At 41.4% G+C, this 21,999-nt stretch overlaps 1 protein-coding gene across 1 annotated transcript; it reads left to right on the top strand.

Annotated features, from left to right (window-relative positions):
* The first annotated feature begins 4,509 nt into the window (after positions 1 to 4,509).
* On the top strand, positions 4,510 to 19,373 carry LOC109866143 (transmembrane protein 200A-like). Its single transcript, XM_020454701.2, has 2 exons — positions 4,510 to 6,340; positions 14,690 to 19,373. The coding sequence occupies exon 2, from the start codon at positions 14,710 to 14,712 to the stop codon at positions 16,210 to 16,212; it is 1,503 nt and encodes a 500-aa protein (XP_020310290.1). The 5' UTR covers positions 4,510 to 6,340; positions 14,690 to 14,709; the 3' UTR covers positions 16,213 to 19,373.
* The last annotated feature ends 2,626 nt before the right edge of the window (positions 19,374 to 21,999 follow it).

The raw sequence follows: 21,999 nt of genomic DNA on the forward strand, positions 1-21,999 counted from the left end.
TCAAGGTGCAAAACCCTTGTGTCCTGATTCAACAGACAGCTCGATTGGTGAGTAATGTAAAGTTTCTCCCATTTCGCTCTTGCTCATTTCCCCGGTCGCTCACTCAAACTCACACACGTGTGCAGCTGCAGAGAAGAGGAAGAGATTTGCCAATTACACTAAGGTCCAGCAACGTTTGTTGCAGGAATAATATGACAGACACACAACTTTAAAAAAAGATAATATTTTGTCTCTTTTTACATACATTTTTTGCATTTACCTTTTTTATTCTAAGACTGCAAAGCTGTCCACAATTGGGGGGGAACCTCTGTCCGGGACGATGGCCTCAGGTTTATGGGGCGGGTATGTTTATAAAAGTTGTTTGAATATTACAACAAGTATTAGGATTAAGCAAAACTTTACCGTTTAGAGATGAGTAAAAAAAAAAAAAAAGTCATTATCCAACTACTGTCTAATTTTGATATCCTCTTTCTTAAATTGTTTCAGATTGATCACCGATAAGTTAATGTCCCACTTCCATATGAAGGGACAGAGGAGCAAATATGCCTTTCATACCACTCGTGTGTGCTCCATTGTCTTCACTGCGGACAACTGACCTATCACACCACTCTTCAAGAGGGCCACTACTTTTCAAATCTGACCCATCACACCACTCTTCAAGAGGGCCACTACGATCCAGTTCGCCTTCCAGAGGTCCTTGATGAGGATTTACCCCATCACACCACTCTTATGAATCATTCATTTTAAAAAACAATGGGCCTTTATATACTCTGTCCCAGTCTTTCTATGCATGTCATGTCTGAATTATGAAACAGTTAATGTACCTAGATTGGTATTTTTTTATGTAGATTCATTTTTGCCATTGCTTGATCTATTTGAAATGTAAAAATATGTTGCAGATTGAAACTTGAATTGGTATATTCCTCTGCAATACTTTTACAGTAGGTAATAAGCTGTATTCAGGTGGTCATTACCAGGTTAAGATGAGGTCTTAACTTTGACCAGTACATAATAGAACACATAGTATAGTGGCCAGAATTATGGCCAGCTGGTCGTATGGTGGTCAGAAAAATACGTCATATTCTGGTCAGTAAAAATACTTTTTTTTAAAAAGTCATTTTTCAATCAGTTTGTGACCATAATTATACTAATGTCTAATTCCATCAGGTTTTTCCCACTGGGCTTCTATTTTTTAACAAATCACTCAACAGTTACTCAGTGACAACAGTGTACTCAAAGAAATTGTCAGGGTAAAATAAGACCCAAAAATCACATTTTGAACCCCCGCCCCATTTTACACAAAAGATAGGAATGACGGCAAACTTCTGTGTCAATCAAATATTGACTGAATCCAGACCAGACCGTTGTCGTCACAAGATTTATCCAGTCTTTGTTAGTTTTAATGTCAGGATGACGAGTTTTCTTCATGTGAAATCCTAATTGCGAGAGGTAACCTATCTTTAGACCCGGGGGTGGTTTATGATCACACCTACACAGCCTGCAGAACGTTAGGAGATTAATCTGGGGAGACAGCATTTGGCCCTACCGCTGAAATAAGCTTTACTTCACTGTGTGTTTCTCCCGCAGCACAGCACCTACTCAGCTCTCTTCTATAGAAATACACTCCAATGAAGGCTGGGCGCCTGAGAGCTGCTTAATACAAAGGTTGCTGAGAAGATCAGAAACAAACCCCTTTTGATTTTTCTTCAAAATACCTCAGGTGTTAATTCTCTCTTCCGCAGGGTGATGCGCTTTCCTCTCTCCTGAACTTAACCTCTGGGAAACACACAATGACCTTCTGTGACACTCGACCTGACCAACAGGTCCCCCTCCAGTTTTTTGACTCCGTGTGATTGATAAGTTCACGTGACCTGTATTTACACGTACTAGTGAAGGAAAGGTAAAAAAAAAAACATGAATACTGTTTGGAAAGGTCACTAGAACTACACTTCTGTTCCACTAGGGTTCGTGTGGGTGGATTTTATCACAAGCTTAAGTTTGAGAACTGTGAGTATTTGATTGTATGTGGGACTGTGTTGAGTTGAGATGCTATAATCCAGAATATTGGTATTGAATTTTTTTAAAACAACACATTTCATAAATGTATCCTAAATGAGTTTTGTTCAGCATCTAATGTCTTAAATGTATCATATTCAAGATGCCGCTATGTACGCCCTGATGTACTGTGCATGTGAAGCATGTACAAGGAGGATTCACTTTAACGTGGTAATTGTAATGTATGATCAATATTCAGATGAAACTAATGACAAATGTATTCACACACCACAACAGTCACAAGGAAACCGTGGCAGCCTAAAGGATGCCATACATCGTCACTGATCTGGAAAAGGCTTTGAGGGATTCACTGAAAGAGCTATATAAAAAAAAAATAACACAATGAACATGATTCATCTCAGCCATCAACAGAAGATAATGTATCCATCAAATTGAGTTGTATGACATCCTAGAAAAATAGACAGTGCCCTTTCACTAACATCCCTGACACAATTCAGCAGCTTTTCTGCATAAAACAGAAATACTCTTCACAATATGCTTAATTTAATAGGGTTTAAGACAGTGAATGTACACACAAAAAAGAGACCACAATTATAGTGCTGTGTGTACACATTCGTCACGCATGTGTTATGCAGCAGATTCAAATGTGTTACAGCTGGTGTGGATAACGATCTCAGGACATGCATGGATAAAAACCTGTCCCCTCACTGAGATTCACTAGTCTGGCTCCATTCACTCATGTTATTAGACAGTTATGCAGTGGGATGTGACCACATGCAGCTGAGATGCTCACACTCAGAAAATTGGCTTCAGATTGACAGCAGATTGATACTCCAGTGTATCTATCATCACACCAAGGCTGCGTCTCAAATGTTACCCAGACTAATCCCAATTTGCCGCAGCACACCGACTCCTCCCTCTTAGAGCAATCGGAAAAGCCATAAAAAACACACAAATAAACCACCAAGGTCCTCATATCAAATCAATCAAACTTTATTTGTCACATGCGCCGAATACAACAAATGTAGACCTTACCATGAAATGCTTACTTACAGGCCCTTAACCAACAGTGCAGTTCAAGAAGAGTTAAGAAAATACTGATCAAATCAACTAAGGTAAAAGATAATAAAAAGTAAGACAGTAACATAACAATAACGAGGTTATATACAGGGGTCAGGTTTAGAGGTAATTTGAGGTAATTTGTACATGTAGGTGGGGGGGGGGGTCATTGTAATAGTATTGGCTTTCCTCTGACACCACCTATTAAATAGGTTCTGGATTGCAGGGAGCTTGGCCCCGGTGATGTACTGAGCCGTATGCACTCCCTTTGTGAGGGATGTCAGTGAAGATACCTGCCAGTTGGTCCGCGCATGCTTTGAGTACACGTCCTGGTAATCCATCTATGCCCGCGGCTTTGAAAATCAGGCTACTGAGAGCGTTATCACACAGTCATCCAGAACAGCTGGTGCACTCATGCATGCTTCAGTGTTGCTTGCCTCGAAGCGAGCATAAAAAGGCATTTAGCTCATCTGATAGGCTCGCGTCACTGAGCAGCTCGCGTCTGGGTTTCCCTTTGTAGTCCGTAATAGTTTGCAAGCCCTGCCACATCCAACGAGCCTCAGAGGCAGTGTATGATTCAATCTTAATCCTTCATTGACAATTTGCTTGTTTGATGGTTCATCTGAGGGCATAGCGGGATTTATTTTAGGCATCCAGATTAGTGTCCCGCTCCTTGAAAGCAGCAGCTCTAGCCTTTAGCTCGATGCGGATCTTACCTGTAATCCATGGCTTCTGGTTGGGATATGTACGTAAGGTCACTGTGGGGACGACGTTGTCGATGCACTTATTGATAAAACCGATGACTGAGGTGGTATACTCCTTAATGCCATTGGATGAATCCCGGAACATATTCCAGTCTGTGCTAGCAAAACAGTCCTGTAGCATAGCATCCATGTCATCTGACTACTTCTGTATTGAGCGAGTCACTGAATTTCCTGCTTTAGTTTTTGCTTGTAAGCAGGAATCGGGAGGATAGAATTATGGTCAGATTTGCCAAATGGAGGGCGGGGAAGAGCTTTCTATGCCTCTCTGTGTGTGGAGTAAAGGTAGTCTGGAGTTTTTTCCCTCTGGTTGCACATGTGACGTGCTGGTAAAAATTTGGTAAAACTGATTTAAGTTTGCCTGCATTAAAGTCACCGGCCACTAGGAGTGCCGCTTCTGGCTAAGCATTGTCTTGTTTGCTTATGGCCTTATAGAGTTGGTTGAGTGCGGTCTTCGTGCCAGCATCGGTCTGTGGTGGTAAATAGACGGCTACGAATAATATAGATGAGAACTCTCTTGGTAGATAGTGTGGTCTACAGCTTATCATAAGGTACTCTACCTCAGGCAAGCAATACCTCGAGACTTCTTTAATATTAGACATTGGGTACCAGCTGTTATTGACAAAAAGACACACACCCGCATCCCTCGTCTTACCAGACGTAGCTTCTCTGTTCTGCCGGTGCATTGAAAATCCCTCCAGCTCTATATTATCCGTGTCGTCGTTCAGCCACGACTCGAAGAAACATAAGATATGGCAGTTTTTAATATCCTATTGGTAGGATAATCATAATCGTAGATCATCAGTTTTATTTTTCCAATGATCGCATGTTAGCAAGTAGAATTGATGGCAGTGGGAGTTTACTCGCTCGCCTATGAATTCTCAAAAGACAGCTTGATCTGCGTCCTCCTTTCCTCCGTCCTTTCTCCGATCTGGGCCTGTTCCCGTGAGAGCAGTATATCTTTCTCGTCGGACTCATTAAAGGAAAAAGATTCCTCCAGTTTGTGGTGACTAATCCCAGTTCTGATGTCCAGAAGTTATTTCAGTCATAAGAGACAGTAGCAGCAACATTATGTACAAAATAAGTTACAAACAATGCAAAAAAAACAAAATAGCACAATTTGTTACGGGCATGTAAAACGTCATTCTCTTCGGCGCCATCTTAACAATGCTGTCAATCTCCCCATTTGACAAACCCTGAGAATTCCAAACAAGGACCAGAGGGGTTGGGAGACAGAATAGGCGTAGCCCCTCTTTAAACTCTTTTCTCAGCCCCTCAACCCCAAAGGCTGAATTGGAACCTAACAATACTAGAAGTTGGGTTAGTCCCATTTCAAATGAGAACATTTAGGCAGTATCACAGTGGAGAAATGATTATAAAAACCCAGCCACGTACACTTTAAGCCCTAGCTCTCTCGAAGCCCCGAGTGAATATGTTTTTTTTTGGTATCCAGTTGAGCCAGACTTGCATTGCATAAACACAGGAAATGACAGACTCAAACATCTGCAACATTTCGATATAGATCTCTGGGCTTTTAACCCTTTAATTGCTCCTGCTACAATAAGCTACAGTTGGTTGTTTACTCCGAGTGTGCTTGCTCATCACAGCATGTAGGCAGTAGGAACAGGGAATGAGTTTAATCTTGATTCAGTGGCTATATAGGCTATTATGTCTGTGTTATGGAGACATTATAAATGATTGCATTCTTAAATGGTCATCCTCAAAGGATTTGGTTAACTCAATCATTTGCATCTCTAGATTGAAAGCAACATGCAGGGAGCTTAGATTACTATGTGTTATCGATATTTGCATCAATTATTGTCTTTGCATTGCGACATTGTAAACTATTATGGTAATATTGTATTCAGATGCTTGACTTCTCCACGCATAAATTATTCAAATAAGCTTTCTCTTGTTTTTTTCCTGCTCACTGTGGGAGTACAATGCTTTTCCTGGTCTACATCCCAAATAAATGCATTATTCCGAGCTGAAGCCAGCTGGTGGAGAGAGCCTATTTACAAGCTACCGTACCATGGAGGAATATTAAGTGGACATGATAAGGCGTCTTGGTATAACTCCAAAAGAATTCACAGCGCTTTGTCCGCAGATGTGAATACTTTAAAGTTAGTAGGCTAAACAGAACACGTATTTGATTTGTTATAGTCGACTGTGTGTGGATCACCGGATCTTTAGTGACAAAAAGTTGAGACGGTTGACAGTAAAACAATAGTAGACATTCTCTGCGCCTTGCGCAGCTTGGAACAGTTAGTACAGACGTGTAGCCAACAGTCCAGGTGCGCGTTTTGGAAATGGAGCGAAACAATGAAACCTTTTCTCTTTGGAAGTTTATTCTTTTTCGTATCGGCACTCGATTATAAATGTAATGGAAATACAAACGGACACAGCAAGCCAACCACGAGTGTCGAGAAACATGGCTTGCGTTATCATTTTCCATGCGTAATGGGCAAATAACACCAGCTAGAAAGAAGCACCATATTTTACAGGTAAGAAACAATTACATTATTCTTCAAGAAAAAATGTATTGTCCTCGATGGCCTTTTCTGTATTAAAATAACGATTATTTACATACATCTATTTGAACCTTTATTTAAACAGATGTTTTATCTATCGAATCCCATTGACTGGGTCGTCTCATGGAGCTGCGCTCGTATCAAATATAATTTCTATCCTTCTCACCACTTTGATCTCTCAATTGTTTTATTTTACTCTGGTGAATTCAAAATTCATTCCCATCGTTTCATTCCCATCGTTTCATCGGCTCTTTTATCATAGCATCATATCTGTTTTAAACAATTTACCCTGCAGGCATTTTGTTTAAAAAGGAGCATGGGAACATAGCAGCAAATGTTCTATTGATCTGGTGTTTGTAGGTTTTCACATACTGTATCTCTACACGTGCACATGCAGTGATTGATTATATTATTGTTTATTGCATTACTGTGCAAATTATTCATTTTCTTGGAACCAGCGGTACCATTACACCGCCCACCCACACACTGCACACACGCGCCCGTCTAGAAGTTACTGACACGGCTCTCTCTCTCACTCACTCACCCTCTCACTAATCCAGACATTATGCAGCGTCTGGAACAACACCTCCCACTTCAACCTGGACTCATGGGTAGATGTAACATAGTACAGGTAAAGCCGAGACACTCCAATTAGAGTGATATGTTATGTTTCATGTGGTATCATCCATTTTATATGATATGTTACGAATAACAATATGTTGTGGCTAATGTTAGCTAGGTGGCTAATACTAACATTATCTTGGCTAGATGTTAGGGTTAGGGGTTAAGGTTAGGAGTTAGGTTAAAGGGTTAAGGTTAGGGTTATGGGAATGGTTGACTTACGTAACCATCTGTCTTATGTAACCATACCAAACATATCATACTAATTTTAGCGTCACAGATGTACATTTACTATGTTACGTCTAGTCTATGAGACCAGGCTGCCCCCTTGATCACACCAATAATGCCCTGACCACAATCCTCCTCATCTCATCTGCTATGGCTGCTGTCAATAAATCATTTGCCAAAGCAGCAAGGGAATTTTTTGATTATATGCAATTTTCCTTCAACATTTTGCGTTATCTGATCATTTAAACTCATGTCAAGTTTGACACATTACAATCTGAGAAGACTAGATTTGCTTTTCAACACTGAACAGACATGTATATTCACTGACACCCTGACATATTTTTGTCTGTTTTTCATCTATTCTGTTTTTATCTCTGACAGAACAGTTTTTTTTACGTCCACTGATGTTTATGATTCTCATGGGGTGTCCTACTCTTATTAGATTTCCTGTGTGTCCTTTGCAAAAAAAACATGTGGCATTCGAGCAATGTTCTATGTTCCAAACACATCGTTAAAAAGAAGAAAAGAAAGTCAACAGGAACTGCACTCTCCGATTTATTGATATAATCCACCCCCTGCCGCCCACTGCTCCTCTCTCTCTCCTCATCCTGGTATTTCATGGTGAACTTTAGATAGGTCGACATCAAAAGGCTACACCACCCACACCTGCTCTCAGACCTAATGCTGGGTGGGGGGTGGGGGGTACTGGGTGTGTGGGGGATGGGTACAGTCAGAGAAGTGGGTCATACAACTGTCATGCATCCGCCCAAGAGTCTCCCCTCTGTCTGCAATGGGAATAACACATTTTGTAGATCCATCTAGTATTTTCACCATGCAATCATGTGCAGTGACCGTAAACTACTAAGGAAGTGCCTTGAGGGATGTACTCAGATGCAGGGTTGGTAGGTTATTTTCTAAATGTAATCTGTTACAGTTACTAGTTACCTGTCCAAAATTGTTATCAAATAAAGTAAGTTTTGGATAACCCAAACTCAGTAACGTAATTTCATTACATTCCGTTACTTTGAGATTACTTTCCCCTTAAGAGGCATTAGAGAAGACTAACATGTACAGTGGGGCAAAAAAGTATTTAGTCAGCCACCAATTGTGCAAGTTTTCCCACTTAAAAAGATGAGAGAGGCCTGTAATTTTCATCATAGGTACACTTCAACTATGACAGACAAAATGAGAAAAAAAATCCCGAAAATCACATTGTAGGAATTTTTATGAATTTATTTGCAAATTATGGTGGAAAACAAGTATTTGGTCACCTACAAACAAGCAAGATTTCTGGCTCTCTCTTTAAGAGGCTCCTCTGTCCTCCACTCGTTACCTGTATTAATGGCACCTGTTTGAACTTGTTATCAGTATAAAAGACACCTGTCCACAACCTCAAACAGTCACACTCCAAACTCCACTATGGCCAAGACCAAAGAGCTGTCAAAGGGCACCAGAAACAAAATTGTAGACCTGCACCAGGCTGGGAAGACTGAATCTGCAATAGGTAAGCAGCTTGGTTTGAAGAAATCAACTGTGGGAGCAATTATTAGGAAATGGAAGACATACAAGACCACTGATAATCTCCCTCGATCTGGGGCTCCACGCAAGATCTCACCCCGTGGGGTCAAAATGATCACAAGAACGGTGAGCAAAAATCCCAGAACCACACGGAGGGACCTAGTAAATGACCTGCAGAGAGCTGGGACCAAAGTAACAAAGCCTACCATCAGTAACACACTACGCCGCCAGGGACTCAAATCCTGCAGTGCCAGACGTGTCCCCCTGCTTAAACCAGTACATGTCCAGGCCCGTCTGAAGTTTGCTAGAGAGCATTTGGATGATCCAGAAGAAGATTGGGAGAATGTCATATGGTCAGATGAAACCAAAATATAACTTTTTGGTAAAAACTCAACTCGTCATGTTTGGAGGACAAAGAATGCTGAGTTGCATCCAAAGAACACCATACCTACTGTGAAGCATGGGGGTGGAAACATCATGCTTTGGGGCTGTTTTTCTGCAAAGGGACCAGAACGACTGATCCGTGTAAAGGAAAGAACGAATGGGGCCATGTATCGTGAAATTTTGAGTGAAAACCTCCTTCCATCAGCAAGGGGCATTGAAGATGAAACGTGGCTGGGTCTTTCAGCATGACAATGATCCCAAACACACCGCCCGGGCAAAGGAGTGGCTTCGTAAGAAGCATTTCAAGGTCCTGGAGTGGCCTAGCCAGTCTCAAGATCTCAACCCCATAGAATATCTTTGGAGAGAGTTGAAAGTCTGTGTTGCCCAGCAACAGCCCCAAAACATCACTGCTCTAGAGGAGATCTGCATGGAGGAATGGGCCAAAATACCAGCAACAGTGTGTGAAAACCTTGTGAAGACTTGTGAAAACGTTTGACCTCTGTCATTGCCAACAAAGGGTATATAACAAAGTATTGAGATAACTTTTGCTATTGACCAAATACTTATTTTCCACCATAATTTGGAAATAAATTCATTAAAAGTCCTACAATGTGATTTTCTGGATTTTCTTTTCTCATTTTGTCGGTCATAGTTGAAGTGTACCTATGATGACAATTACAGGCCTCTCTCATCTTTTTAAGTGGGAGAACTTGCACAATTGGTGGCTGACTAAATACTTTTTTTGCCCCACTGTATGTTACCAATTGAACAACATCTATTGCAGGATAAATCAATGTTAAAGTTTACATAACTGGCCATATTTGGATGTTACATTTATGGATGTTAAAGTTATGTCGGCTTCTTCCAACCCATCACTTTCTATTACATATAATAATATGATTAAATTATATCTTTACATTAAAAACAAAAGTATATCAGAATTCCAGTCATTCCAATAAATGTTATACCCTTTGATCTTCAAGAATACGACGTGGAAATATAGAAGGAGAGATCAGCTAAATTGTTTTACCTGAGCATGGCCCCAAAACTAAGGACATATTAGCCAGCCCTACTCTATTTGTGATTTTGTTGTCATGGAGGACTGATTGGGCTCATTGGTTCCAGTTGAACAATAAATGCTGCGCTCATGGAATGGCATGCTTTGAGCACTACTGAGAAGTGCTATTTACTTGTGAAAAATGAATGTCATATGCTGCATTTGCTATAGGCCTTTTCTTAACCTTTTTGTTGGTGACACTTTGATACCTTGATAGTATGCAGCTGTTTAAAGGGCAAATCCACAGATAAAACAATTTTGGTAAAAAAGCTGAGGGATGGGCCTGGAGAAATGTAACCACTCTCAGATTAATAGAAAAAGCTATGGATGCAAGGACTGACCATCCGTGATATCAAATGTTTTGTTTTAACCATGTTATGAGGCTATACAGTGTTTGTTTACATTTACAATGTTTACAATGAGCCTGTAATGTAACCCACAAATGCTGATGCTCCAGATACTCAACTAGTCTAAAGAAGGCCAGTTTTATTGCTTCTTTAAACAGCACAATAGTTTTCAGCTGTGCTAACATAATCGCAAAAGGGTTTTCTAATGATCAATTAGTCTTTTAAAATTATAAACTTGGATTAGCTAACACAACGTGCCATTGGAACACAGGAGTGATGGTTGCTGATAATGGGCCTCTGTACACCTATGTAGATATAAAAAATTAGCCGTTTCCAGGTACAACAGTCATTTACAACCTTAACAATGTCTACACTGTATTTCTGATCAATTTGATGTTATTTTAATGGACAACAGATGTGGTTTTCTTTCAAAAACAAGGACATTTCTAAGTAACCCCAAACTTTTGACCGGTAGTCGGAAGTTTGCATACACCTTTAGCCAAATACATTTAAACTCAGTTTTTCAAAATTCCTGACATTTAATCCTAGTATAAATTCTCTGCCTTAGGTCAGTTCCGATCACCACTTTATTTTAAGAATGTGAAATGTCAGAATAATAGTAGAGAGAATTATTTCTTTCAGCTTTTATTTCTTTCATCACATTCCCAGTGGGTCAGACGTTTACATACACTCAATTAGTATTTGCTAGCATTGCCTTTAAATTGTTTAACTTGGGTCAAACATTTTGGTTAGCCTTCCACAAGCTTCCCACAATAAGTTGGGTGAGTTTTGGCTCATTTCTCCTGACAGAGCAGGTGTAACTGAGTCAGGTTTATAGGCCTCCTTGCTCGCACATGCTTTTTCAGTTCTGCCCACAAATTTCCTAGAGGATTGAGGTCAGGGCTTTGTGATGGCCACTCCAATACCTTGACTTTGTTGTCCTTAAGCCATTTTGCCACAACTTTGGAAGTATGCTTGGGGTCATTGTCCATTTGGAAGAACCATTTGCGACCATGCTTTAACTTCCTGACTGATGTCTTGAGATGTTGCTTCACCATAGCCACATACTTTTCCTCTTTCATGATGCCATCTATTTTGTGAAGTGCACCAGTCCCTTCTGCAGCAAAGCACCCCCACAACATGATACTGCCACCCCCATGCTTCATGGTTGGGATGGTGTTCTTCGGCTTGCAAGCTTCCCCCTTTTTCCTCCAAACATAAGGATGGTCATATTGGCCAAACAGTTCTATTTTTGTTTAATCAGACCAGAGGACATTTCTCCAAAAAGTACAATCTTTGTCCCCATGTGCAGTTGCAAACCGTAGTCTGGCTTTTTAATGGTGGTTTTGGAGCAGTGGCTTCTTCCTTGCTGAGCGGCCTTTCAGGTTATGTTGATATAGGACCCGTTTTACTGTGGATATAGATACTTTTGTACCTGTTTCCTCCAGCATCTTCACAAGGTCCTTTGCTGTTGTTCTGGGTTGATTTGCACTTTTCGCACCAAAGTACGTTCATCTCTAGGAGACAGAACGCGTCTCCTTCCTGAGTGGTATGACGGCTGCGTAGTCCCATGGTGTTTATACTTACTATTGTTTGTACAGATGAACGTGGTACCATCAGGCATTTGGAAATTGCTCCCAAGGATTAACCAGACTTGTCGAGGTCTACTATGTTTTTTTCTGAGGATTTTCTTAGATGATTTCTTTCGATTCTCCCATGATGTCAAAGCAAAGAGGCACTGTTTGAAGGTAGGCCTTGAAAAACATCCACAGGTGGACCTCCAACTGACTCGAATGATGTCAATTAGCCTATCAGAAGCTTCTAAAGCCATGACATCATTTTCTGGAATTTTCCAATCTGTTTCAAGGCACAGTCAACTTGGTGTATGTAAACTTCTGTCTCACTGGAATTGTGATAGAGTGAATTATAAGTGAAATAATCCGTCTGTAAACAATTGTTGGAAACAATTTAAAGGCAATGCTACCAAATACTAATTGAGTGTATGTAAAGTTCTGACCCACTGGAAATGTGATGAAATAAATAAAAGCTGAAATAAATAATTCTCTCTACTATTATTCTGACATTTCACATTCTTAAAATAAAGTGGTGATCCTAACTGACCTAAGACAGGGCATCTTTACTCTGATTAAATATCAGGAAAACTGAGTTTAAATGTAAATCAAATCAAATCAACTTGTATTTGTCACATACACATGGTTAGCAGATGTTAATGCGAGTTTAGCGAAATGCTTGTGCTTCTAGTTCTGACAATGCAGTAATAACCAACAAGTAATCTAGCTAACAATTCCAAAACTACTACCTTATAGACACAAGTGTAAGGGGATAAAGAATATGTACATAAAGATATATGAGTGAGTGATGGTACAGAGCGGCATAGGCAAGATACAGTAGATGGTATTGAGTGCAGTATATACATATGAGATGAGTATGTAAACAAAGTGGCATAGTTAAAGTGGCTAGTGATACATGTATTACATAAAGATGTTAGTATTTCACTAACGTGTATTTAAACGTTTGACTTTAAGCTGTGTAAATACAAAAAATGGATGTAGCAACTACAGATTGCCCCTTTAAGTCTATCAAAAGTGTGCAAGGTTGAGCATGTGTCCATTAGACCTATGGATTTTCTTTTTGATCAGCATCAATTAGATTGACCAATAAAAGCCCCACTTTTATTCCATAGGCTTGAATCCGCACTATGCAGCTTTTGCAAGAGCACATTTTTCACTGGCTGTCCACTGGTTTCAAAAAACAATGATTGATAGGCAGCTTAAACTTCTCAAATTCAACCATTATTGGGTTCAAATACACATTTAGATTTGTGAACAGCCATCCGCAACAACCCCAATGAGAGAGTAGGAGTGTGACTCACATCAATGCGCTATGTAGATATAAATATTAAGTGATATATAGTTTTGATGTCTTCACTAATATCCTACAATGTAGAAAAAATAGTAAAAAATAAAGAAAAACCCTTGAATGAGTAGGTGTTCTAAAACTTCTGACTGGTGTAAATATTCCCTATAGAGCGAGAGTGTGCTCCTCGTACACACTCTGGTGTGTAAACATGACAACCTGTCCACACTACAGTACCCCCTGTTGTTCGCGCTGACAGAGAGAGGATGTTGAGGATTCACTCCACACACCTCTTGGTGAAGCACCATGTATCTGCACCTCTCCTGCCTTCAACCTGGTTGTTGGTACTTTTGAAGGGGTTTTATTGGAAACACTGATGAGATTACCGTTCCTAAAAAGATAGCATATTTCTCCCATAAATTGATTGTCATGGTTCATTGGCAAATGTTGAAATAGGATGGTGTATGGTAGTCAGTACAGTTGAGTACTGAGTAGTACTAACCAGTGCTGCTTGTGTTAGCTGAGGCTCTATTTTACTGTAAAATATATATATTTCAAGGTCCCTTATGAGTCATCTCCCTTAATAGACTGCCATAACTAATTCTATACTTTTTAATTTAAGATCCGTTTAAGATCATAGGGTCTAAGTAACGGCCTCTTATATTTCTTTAAACCATTTTACTAGGAAATGAGATGTTCCTCCTGAGATGACAAATAGATGGAGTCATTTGGAAAAGAGCATCTGCGTGTGCTTGTCTGTGGTGTGTGTAAGAGAGAAAGCGAGACAGAGTGACAGATATATGAGAGAGAGAGAGAGAGAGAGAGAGAGAGAGAGAGATACAAACAGCTGGAGCGGAAAAGGCAGGGGAAAAGACATGTGTAAATGTAAAGTGCTATATCACAGCTAAATCTGTATTAATTCGCTCACAAACATAATGCAATTTGCCATTTCAATCATCATTTTGGCTTCCAAAAAGGCTCTCCTTTCTTTTAGCGAGAAAAAAACAAAGAGGGCAAACACCAGATTGCCAGATTAATTGTTGCCTATGGGCTGTGACTAGAATTAATATTACAACATAATTGTCATCATTCTTAATTACCAAAGCAAGCATAAGAGCAGTTTCTGCAGATGCTGTTCCCAGCTTGATGACGTCCCCCAAAGGTTATGGTTGCTCTTCCTCCCACCATGGGAATACCAGGAGGACAGTGCCAGCAACCCAGCAACTAGAGAAGAGACATCAGTAAACATACCAGATGCGTCTCACTCCCCTTCTCTGTTTGTCTTTACAGGGCCGTGGACAGCGGTAGTGATGATTTCAGCTGGTGGAGTGATTACGGGCCACCTTGCTGCACTGAAGAGGCAGGACTCGGCCCGCTCCCAACACCACCTGCCCATCCAGTCCCCAGCCCCAGGAGAGGCCCAGGAGAAGAGGAGGGCCAAGCGTAAACCCAGACCCGACGTAGTGGTGGTCAGGGGAAAGATCCGCCTCTACTCTGCCTCTGGGTTCTTCCTCATCCTGGGTGTATTGATCCTGCTGATGGGCATCGCCATGGCTGTGCTGGGCTACTGGCCAAACAGAGAGGATCTCGTAGCGGCCAACGCCAAGCTATCCACCAACGACACCAGGGTGACCCAGGAGGAAAGCGGTACACTGGCCCAGTTCTTTGAGCAGCACCTGCACTCTGAGAAGATGAAGATGCTGGGCCCCTTCACCATGGGTATCGGTATCTTCATCTTCATCTGTGCCAATGCCATCCTGCACGAAAACAGGGACCGGGAGACCAAGGTGATCCACATGAGAGACATGTACTCCACCGTCATCGACATCCACAGCCTGAGGATCAAAGAGCACAAGTACATGAACGGGGCCTACTCCTGCTCTTATGGGGAGCATGAGGTCAGGACCTATGAGAACCAGTGTGCCTCCAAGCTTGCTGCTAACACCCTGCTAGGGTTCCCCAGCATGGGGAACAATGTGAGGGTGTCTCGCAGGGCCAGCTCTCTGGAGGACGAGGAGGGCCTTCTCAACGAGGCCAAAGGGGGGCATGGTCTCATGCCTTCACTCTACAGAGAGCGCTCTGGCTCTATCTTTGGTCTGCAGCATGAGGGCAGCCGCCACAGGGACGAGAAGAGCAGCTTCCCCAAGAGATGCCAGACCAGGTCAATCGTCTCGTCCTCGATCAGCGCTTTCACCCTGCCCGTTATCAAGCTCAACAACTGTGTGATCGACGAGCCTGACATGGACAACATCACAGAGGACCTGGAGCACATTCGGGTTAGGTCCCGACCCCCCTCTGTGGAGTCCCTGGCGGTGCCTGTTCCGGCAGACATTGCCAAAGCCTACAAACCTCCCGACGTCATGCTCCTCAGGAGTAACTCAGCCACAGAGTCCCACTCCTTCTCGTCCTCTCATAGCTCTCTGTCCCCAGGCTCTGCCAGTGGGAGGTACCTGTCCCCCGGGACTGCCCGCAAGGACTTTGGCTCCAACAACTCCCTCCACATGCTTTCTTCTCACTCTAAGTCTCTGGACCTGGATCGAAGGCCCACCACCCTAACAGTGAAGCCAGAGCAGAGGAAACATCCCAGCTGGCCCCGGCTGGACCGCAGCAATAGTAAAGGCTACATGAAGCTGGAGAACAAGGAGGATCCTATGGACAGACTGCAGCTGCCCCAGGTAGCAGTCAAGCAGGATTACACCAAGAAAGAGAAACTGCTCATGATCTCCAGGTCTCACAATAACCTCAGCTTTGAACACGATAAGCAGTTCATGAACAACACTATGAAACGAGGGAGCTCTGAGACCAGGTTTTAAATGGAACTCTTACAAAACCTGGTCTCAGACGGGTTTGTGCCGTCTTGCCAACTCCTATGGTCATTGCCACCTGATGAGGACCATACGAGTTGGCAAGAAAGCACAAACACATCTGGGTCCAGGCTATATGAAGCCCACTACTTGGACCTAAATTTAACAATGTGTTTGTTTGTGTGACAAGATCATTCTGCAATACAATTCTAGCTGTTCACTCTCAGTGTTGCTTAGTAAATTGTAAGTGTGATCACATGTTGTTTTGGGATGGAGCTCTCAGGTAGTCCGTCTGTTTGCAGTCTAAAGAAAAGAGTGGCTGTGTTACGTGTGTGAGATATTTGCAGCACAAATCCATTCATAATCTTTTTTCAAATTAGGTTTAAAGTGAACTTAGAAGTACAGAAACCTACACCATTAACTTGTGGTTTGTTTTTCTTGTCACATTTCTATAGTCTTTGTGTTGTTGCAACACGCTGTACTTTTTGTTCAAACCGGTCAGTGTACGTACAAGAGTTGTTTAGATATTTTGCTATGGAGCTTTTAATAATGTAATTGTTCTCAACACACACTGCTATTTTTTTAAGGAAAAAGGCATAACATTTACAATTTACTCAGAATAAAATTAAGCTTTTCAATGAGTAACATTTGTCTTTGATGATAGCCTATACTATTTTGTTCTCCCCAGCCTTGGAAACGTGCTATGTGTTCACAGAAAAGTATTTAACCTTGCCTTAGTAGATGTATTTTAAACACAAAGATAGAATCAATACTATAAACAGTACAGAGTATTTCTGCTCGCATCTGTTTGTCTGATATTCATTTTGTCTCTTGAATTCTGAGAGTGAATGAACTAAGAAATTCTCCTAACATTTGTTTTCTCGCCCCACAAACTTTGAATCGGTTGTGAAGGGAAAATAATTTATCTTTGGAAGCAAGGAAGTTAATAGCATTCCCATGTTGAACAATAGGAGATCTGGGAGTATCGAATTGGGAGCTGCCAGAGTAGAGAGGAGTCTCATAAGATGGTTCCATCTGGAGGGGGAGTGAACCAAGATGTGTGTGACTTCCAGGAAGCCTCATATTTAAACAAGGTTTGCACATTGTCAATACGAACAGGAGAAACTGTGCCGTGTGCATGTTCAGGATTTGATATATTTTCCATGTTTTCTTTTGCTGAAATGTCTATCTGACTGCAATTAGAAAGACATTGGATTGAATATTTTTGTGTCCCCTATTTGTTATCTGTAAGAGGTGGTATTTTGTGAAACAGCAATCAATGAAACATTGGATGTCTGGGTGCAAGTCTATTTTGGACAGGTGGAGTGGCGTGAATTCCAGTCCGCCTCTCATAGTCTTCAACAATACACCCTCTGCCTTGCCGATTTGGTCTGTTATTGCTATGCTCTTTTAGCATGGGTAGACTATTCACAATTTATCATCGTCCCATAAGCCACTTCTAAAATAATAAGGTAATATCATCCCACTGAGCACACACTGGTTGAATCAACGTTGTTTCCACGTAATTTCAATGAAATGATGTCGAACCAACGTGGAATAGTCATTGAATTGTCTGTGCCCAGTGGGATATGGATGAAGCATTGGTCTTCTGATGTTCTAAAGGTGGGAATGTTACTTCATGTAAAGTAATAAAGAGTATCTCCTGCTTTGATTTTGTACATTTGTATAGAATATCGTGGCATATATAGGCTACTGTCCACACAACTCCCGCTCCGATACTCATCCTAAACAGATAAACTTCACAGATCAAGTTGGAGATAGTTTTGGATTTGAGAAGGAAGATAACGTTTGACTGAGGCCATCTGTAGAGTTAGCATCAAAGCAAATGACATTGCGGCTTCAAAGAACAATCAACAAACCAAAGAAGCCAATAATTATTTCAGCATAAATATTATATCAAAAGAAACAAAAAGTACTTTGTTGTCAGTTCTGCCTCATTGCTAGATCCTCCCCCCGCTGCTCCTTGGGGACTCCCCCATCACTGACGGTAAATTACCTTGGCGGAGCAGGGCAGGCCAGGGTTAATTGGTAGGAGATGAGAGATGCCTTGGGGTTTGGACCTCGCTCACTCACCAGGGGAATGGGAGCGTTGGGTGAGACCCTGGCCTTCGGGATGCTATTCTAGCTCATTAGGACGTCAATCTGCAACACATTTCCGGCAGGGGTTTGGGACCCCCTCTGACTGCCATGGCAACAAAGGCACCCTCAGTATTTAAACCCAAATGCAGCTAGGCAGCTGCTTCAGGCACGCGACAAAGGAGAGCTGCAAAGGATCATGGGTCAAAACAAGAGAAAAACATGAATATGATAAAGATGGCTTAAAATGTCATATCTGTTTTACTGTCATTGATTCAGTAAGACAGTATCTTGAAATTTGGATGTCTTCTTTATTCAGTTATTCAACTTTTGATAAAACTGCTACTTAGCCAAACTAATGAGCAAGCTAAGACTGTTCCTTGCCTCTGTCTACTAATTGGCTTACCTTCTGTGAACTTCAGCACCTTGTTATTGTCCTTCATGTTTTAGGAAACTCCGCCATTAGGCTGCATCCAAGGTCACTCAGGGGCATTACACTCCTATTAATAATGTCTTGACTGAGTCACATGGCCTATTATTCCCCATCCTCCAGAAGGCGTGTTGGTAAACCAGAGAGTGTGACCTATCCTGTCCACACTAAGCTGAGGGTGTCGGGTGAGTCAATGCTGGAGGTCTTGGGGGACTCGACCGTCTCCTGAGGTCCACCTACTTCACATTCTAATTGCAGTGAAATCAGTGACCCACCCTCCTGTCACTATCTCAGAAGGCACCTCTATGTTCAGGGGTCACGTCGTGTTTCAGTGAAATGCCATAACGAGTGCTTGATTGTGCCAAGAGTAGCCTATGAATCATTGTAGGCAGAGTAAATGTTTCATATTGCTTTTAAACACTGTATTGATTGAGAAAATGTCTGTAAGAGCTGGTTATACAGTTTGACTACATAATGGCCTTTAAGGGAGGGACTTCTTTGTCAGTGGCTACTGCTGTGCTGTGAATGGGCTGAGATTGTCATTGTTACCGGGTCCGTGCATAGCAATCAATGACAAGAAATAACGTGTCCTGTCAAGTGTTGTGTTTTTGGCATCATTAAAGTGAAGACTTATTTTATCAAATCAATTCTCTGTAATTATTATTATGCGATTAAACAAATCATGTCATTTTAATTAACTAGGAAGTCTGGGCACCAAGGAAAATCTTAAGATTACAAAGTTAGAATATTTTAATATCTGATCAATTAGTTTCTTAATGAATGAAATATTCTTTACCACACGTTAGTTTCATTCCAAACGTCATAAATTGTTGGTTATCTGCACAAACCCAGCCTTTACTATGACTCATCCATACACCAATCGTCTTAAATCATTTAGTAAATACTAACTAACTAAACAATCACAGAAATGCATAAACAAACAACACAGTAGATATGGTTACAAGGAAATTATAGGGGAGGTTCCCTCGCGGGCTAAGCCAATATGACGGCTTGGTGGACAAAGGGAAGTGGGTGTGGACTGAAAAGGGCAGGAAGGACAAAAGGCGTCACTACACAGTTTATAATTATATTAATTGAAATGCCAATCCTTTGCACATGAACGCTCACTCATTCGGGAACAATTTCAATCAATATTTACGCACAGTGTGTCATCGTGATCTCTGTTGGAATCATCAGTCCTTCTGTTGGAGAGTTCATCCAAGTCTCTATCTCGCTCTGCTTCCCTGAAGATCAAAGTCTTTCGTGGTTAGATTGGATACTCCAGAGTACCATTCAGAAATGTTCTCAGAGTAGCTGTTTCGACGGTTGTCGGTCTTCGCATCCCAGGTTGACATAATTTCTAGCTGCAGACTAGTAATTCGTATCAAAGATTTGCTCTTATTCTGTAGGGATCGATAGTCTCAGAGTTGAACCATTTCCAGCCGTGTAGCCAATGCTCCACGTGGTATGGTTAGGAATTCAACAAATATTTCAACCTTAGTTTATACTGAGGTTTTTGTGGTCTAACTCAACCTGTGCCCCCTCGGTGTCCATCGAGGTACTCGTGGTCTGAAGAGGATTTACTCAGGAGGGGTTTTTAATCGTAACAATAGAAAAGCCGGGTCTATGACGCCAGATCATGTCTGTGCTCACAGGGGCGGGCCAATGGCTTAGTTCATCTTTAAAGGGAATACAATTCTCTTTCATTAAAATGTTTAACATCACCTTACATCATCTCACAAATAGTTTCATCTTTACTCATTCATTTTATACAAGAATTAGATGCAAACCCCATAATTGAGAAGTGTACATATACATATACAGAGAGTGGCAGCGTAGCCTAGTGGTTAGAGCGTTGGACTAGTAACCGGAAGGTTGCAAGTTCAAACCCCTGAGCTGACAAGGTACAAAATCTGTCGTACTGTACCTGAACAGGCAGTTAACCCGCTGTTCCTAGGCCGTCATTGAAAATAAGAATTTGTTCTTAACTGACTTTCCTAGTTAAATAAAGGTTTAAAAATATAGTTGTGTTTCTCCTGTCCTCTCTGAGGTCACCAAGTGAAACACACTCATATCAATGGACCATTCCCACCTTCTTACAAGTGGACCTTTTGTATCAAATTCCCATTTTGAGGATTTAGGAGTTTGCCATGTGAAATTCTTTGTTCTCTCTGTGTCTCTCTTTCTGCATGGCCAGGGGGAGAGAGACTCCTCCAGGAATGTATGACCTGAGATAACAGAACCTGGGTGTAGGAGAGAGAGAGGGGGGGTGCCACAAGTTATACCCAGAAAGTGTCACGTCCTGACACAAGTTTATAGCAAAGTGTGCAATGCCACTTCTATCTGAGGGTGTAAAGGCGGGTGTAAACTGTATGATGTCACTTCTAAGGGTGTAAAGGCAGGGTATAAAGTATGTGATGTCACTTTTATCTGAGGGTGTAATCACAGACTTTATACCCTGCCTTTACACCCTCACATTAGAAGTGACAAGGCAGGGCATAAGCTGTGTGATGTCACTTCTATCTGAGGGTGTAAAGTGTGTCCCGTCATGAACTTGATGAAACTTGTTTCAACAGCCCCTGCTGATAGGTGTTGCACAGTGAGTGGGTAACATGAATGATTCAGAGATCTTCCAGTCTGTATTGTTCACAGCAACAAAGGTACAGTATGTAGACATATCTGTTTACATTCCCCATCTTCACTCCCCGTCAGCTTTTTTGACGTAATGGGTACATATGTTCTGGAAATAGCTGCTCACTGTTAGCTTCTAAACTTTCAACACTTAAAACATCAAGTCAATCATGTTGGTGTAAAACGATGTATATTTCTGTGCCTGTCGGCTTTCATGTCATCTTTTGAATTAGAATGAAATGGAGATGGAGTTAAAGTAGTTGTGGTACATTCAAACAGTATAAAAATGTCTTCTGGCATTGTCTTTGTCTGCATCAAATAATGGATGCGATTAACGAGGATGGAAGGGTAGATATGTAAATAAACCTAGTTAGGAATGCAAGAAAACTTTTGTCTTTCTTTTCATTTTATATTAGTGGTAAAAGGTTTGAAATATTTGTTTTGTGTAACATTTGCCACATATGGCAGTCATCCAGTGAACGTTTGAAAGGTTTGACATTTGTTTAGAAGGTCAGGGCACATGCCAATACTGCTCCACTCCCTACTGCATGGAATATGGAATGCAGAAATAGGATTCTAACCAGGTACAAATTAGCTCTAGTGTGTCTGTAAGAAAGAAATTAATGCAGTTGCCAATG

The sequence above is a fragment of the Oncorhynchus kisutch genome, linkage group LG21 (assembly GCF_002021735.2).
Source record: "Oncorhynchus kisutch isolate 150728-3 linkage group LG21, Okis_V2, whole genome shotgun sequence".
Classification (NCBI taxonomy): domain Eukaryota; kingdom Metazoa; phylum Chordata; class Actinopteri; order Salmoniformes; family Salmonidae; genus Oncorhynchus; species Oncorhynchus kisutch.

Coding starts and splice junctions, on each gene's coding strand:
- LOC109866143 (XM_020454701.2), top strand. CDS start 14,710: ATGATTTCAGCTGGTGGAGTGATTACGGGCCACCTTGCTGCACTGAAG.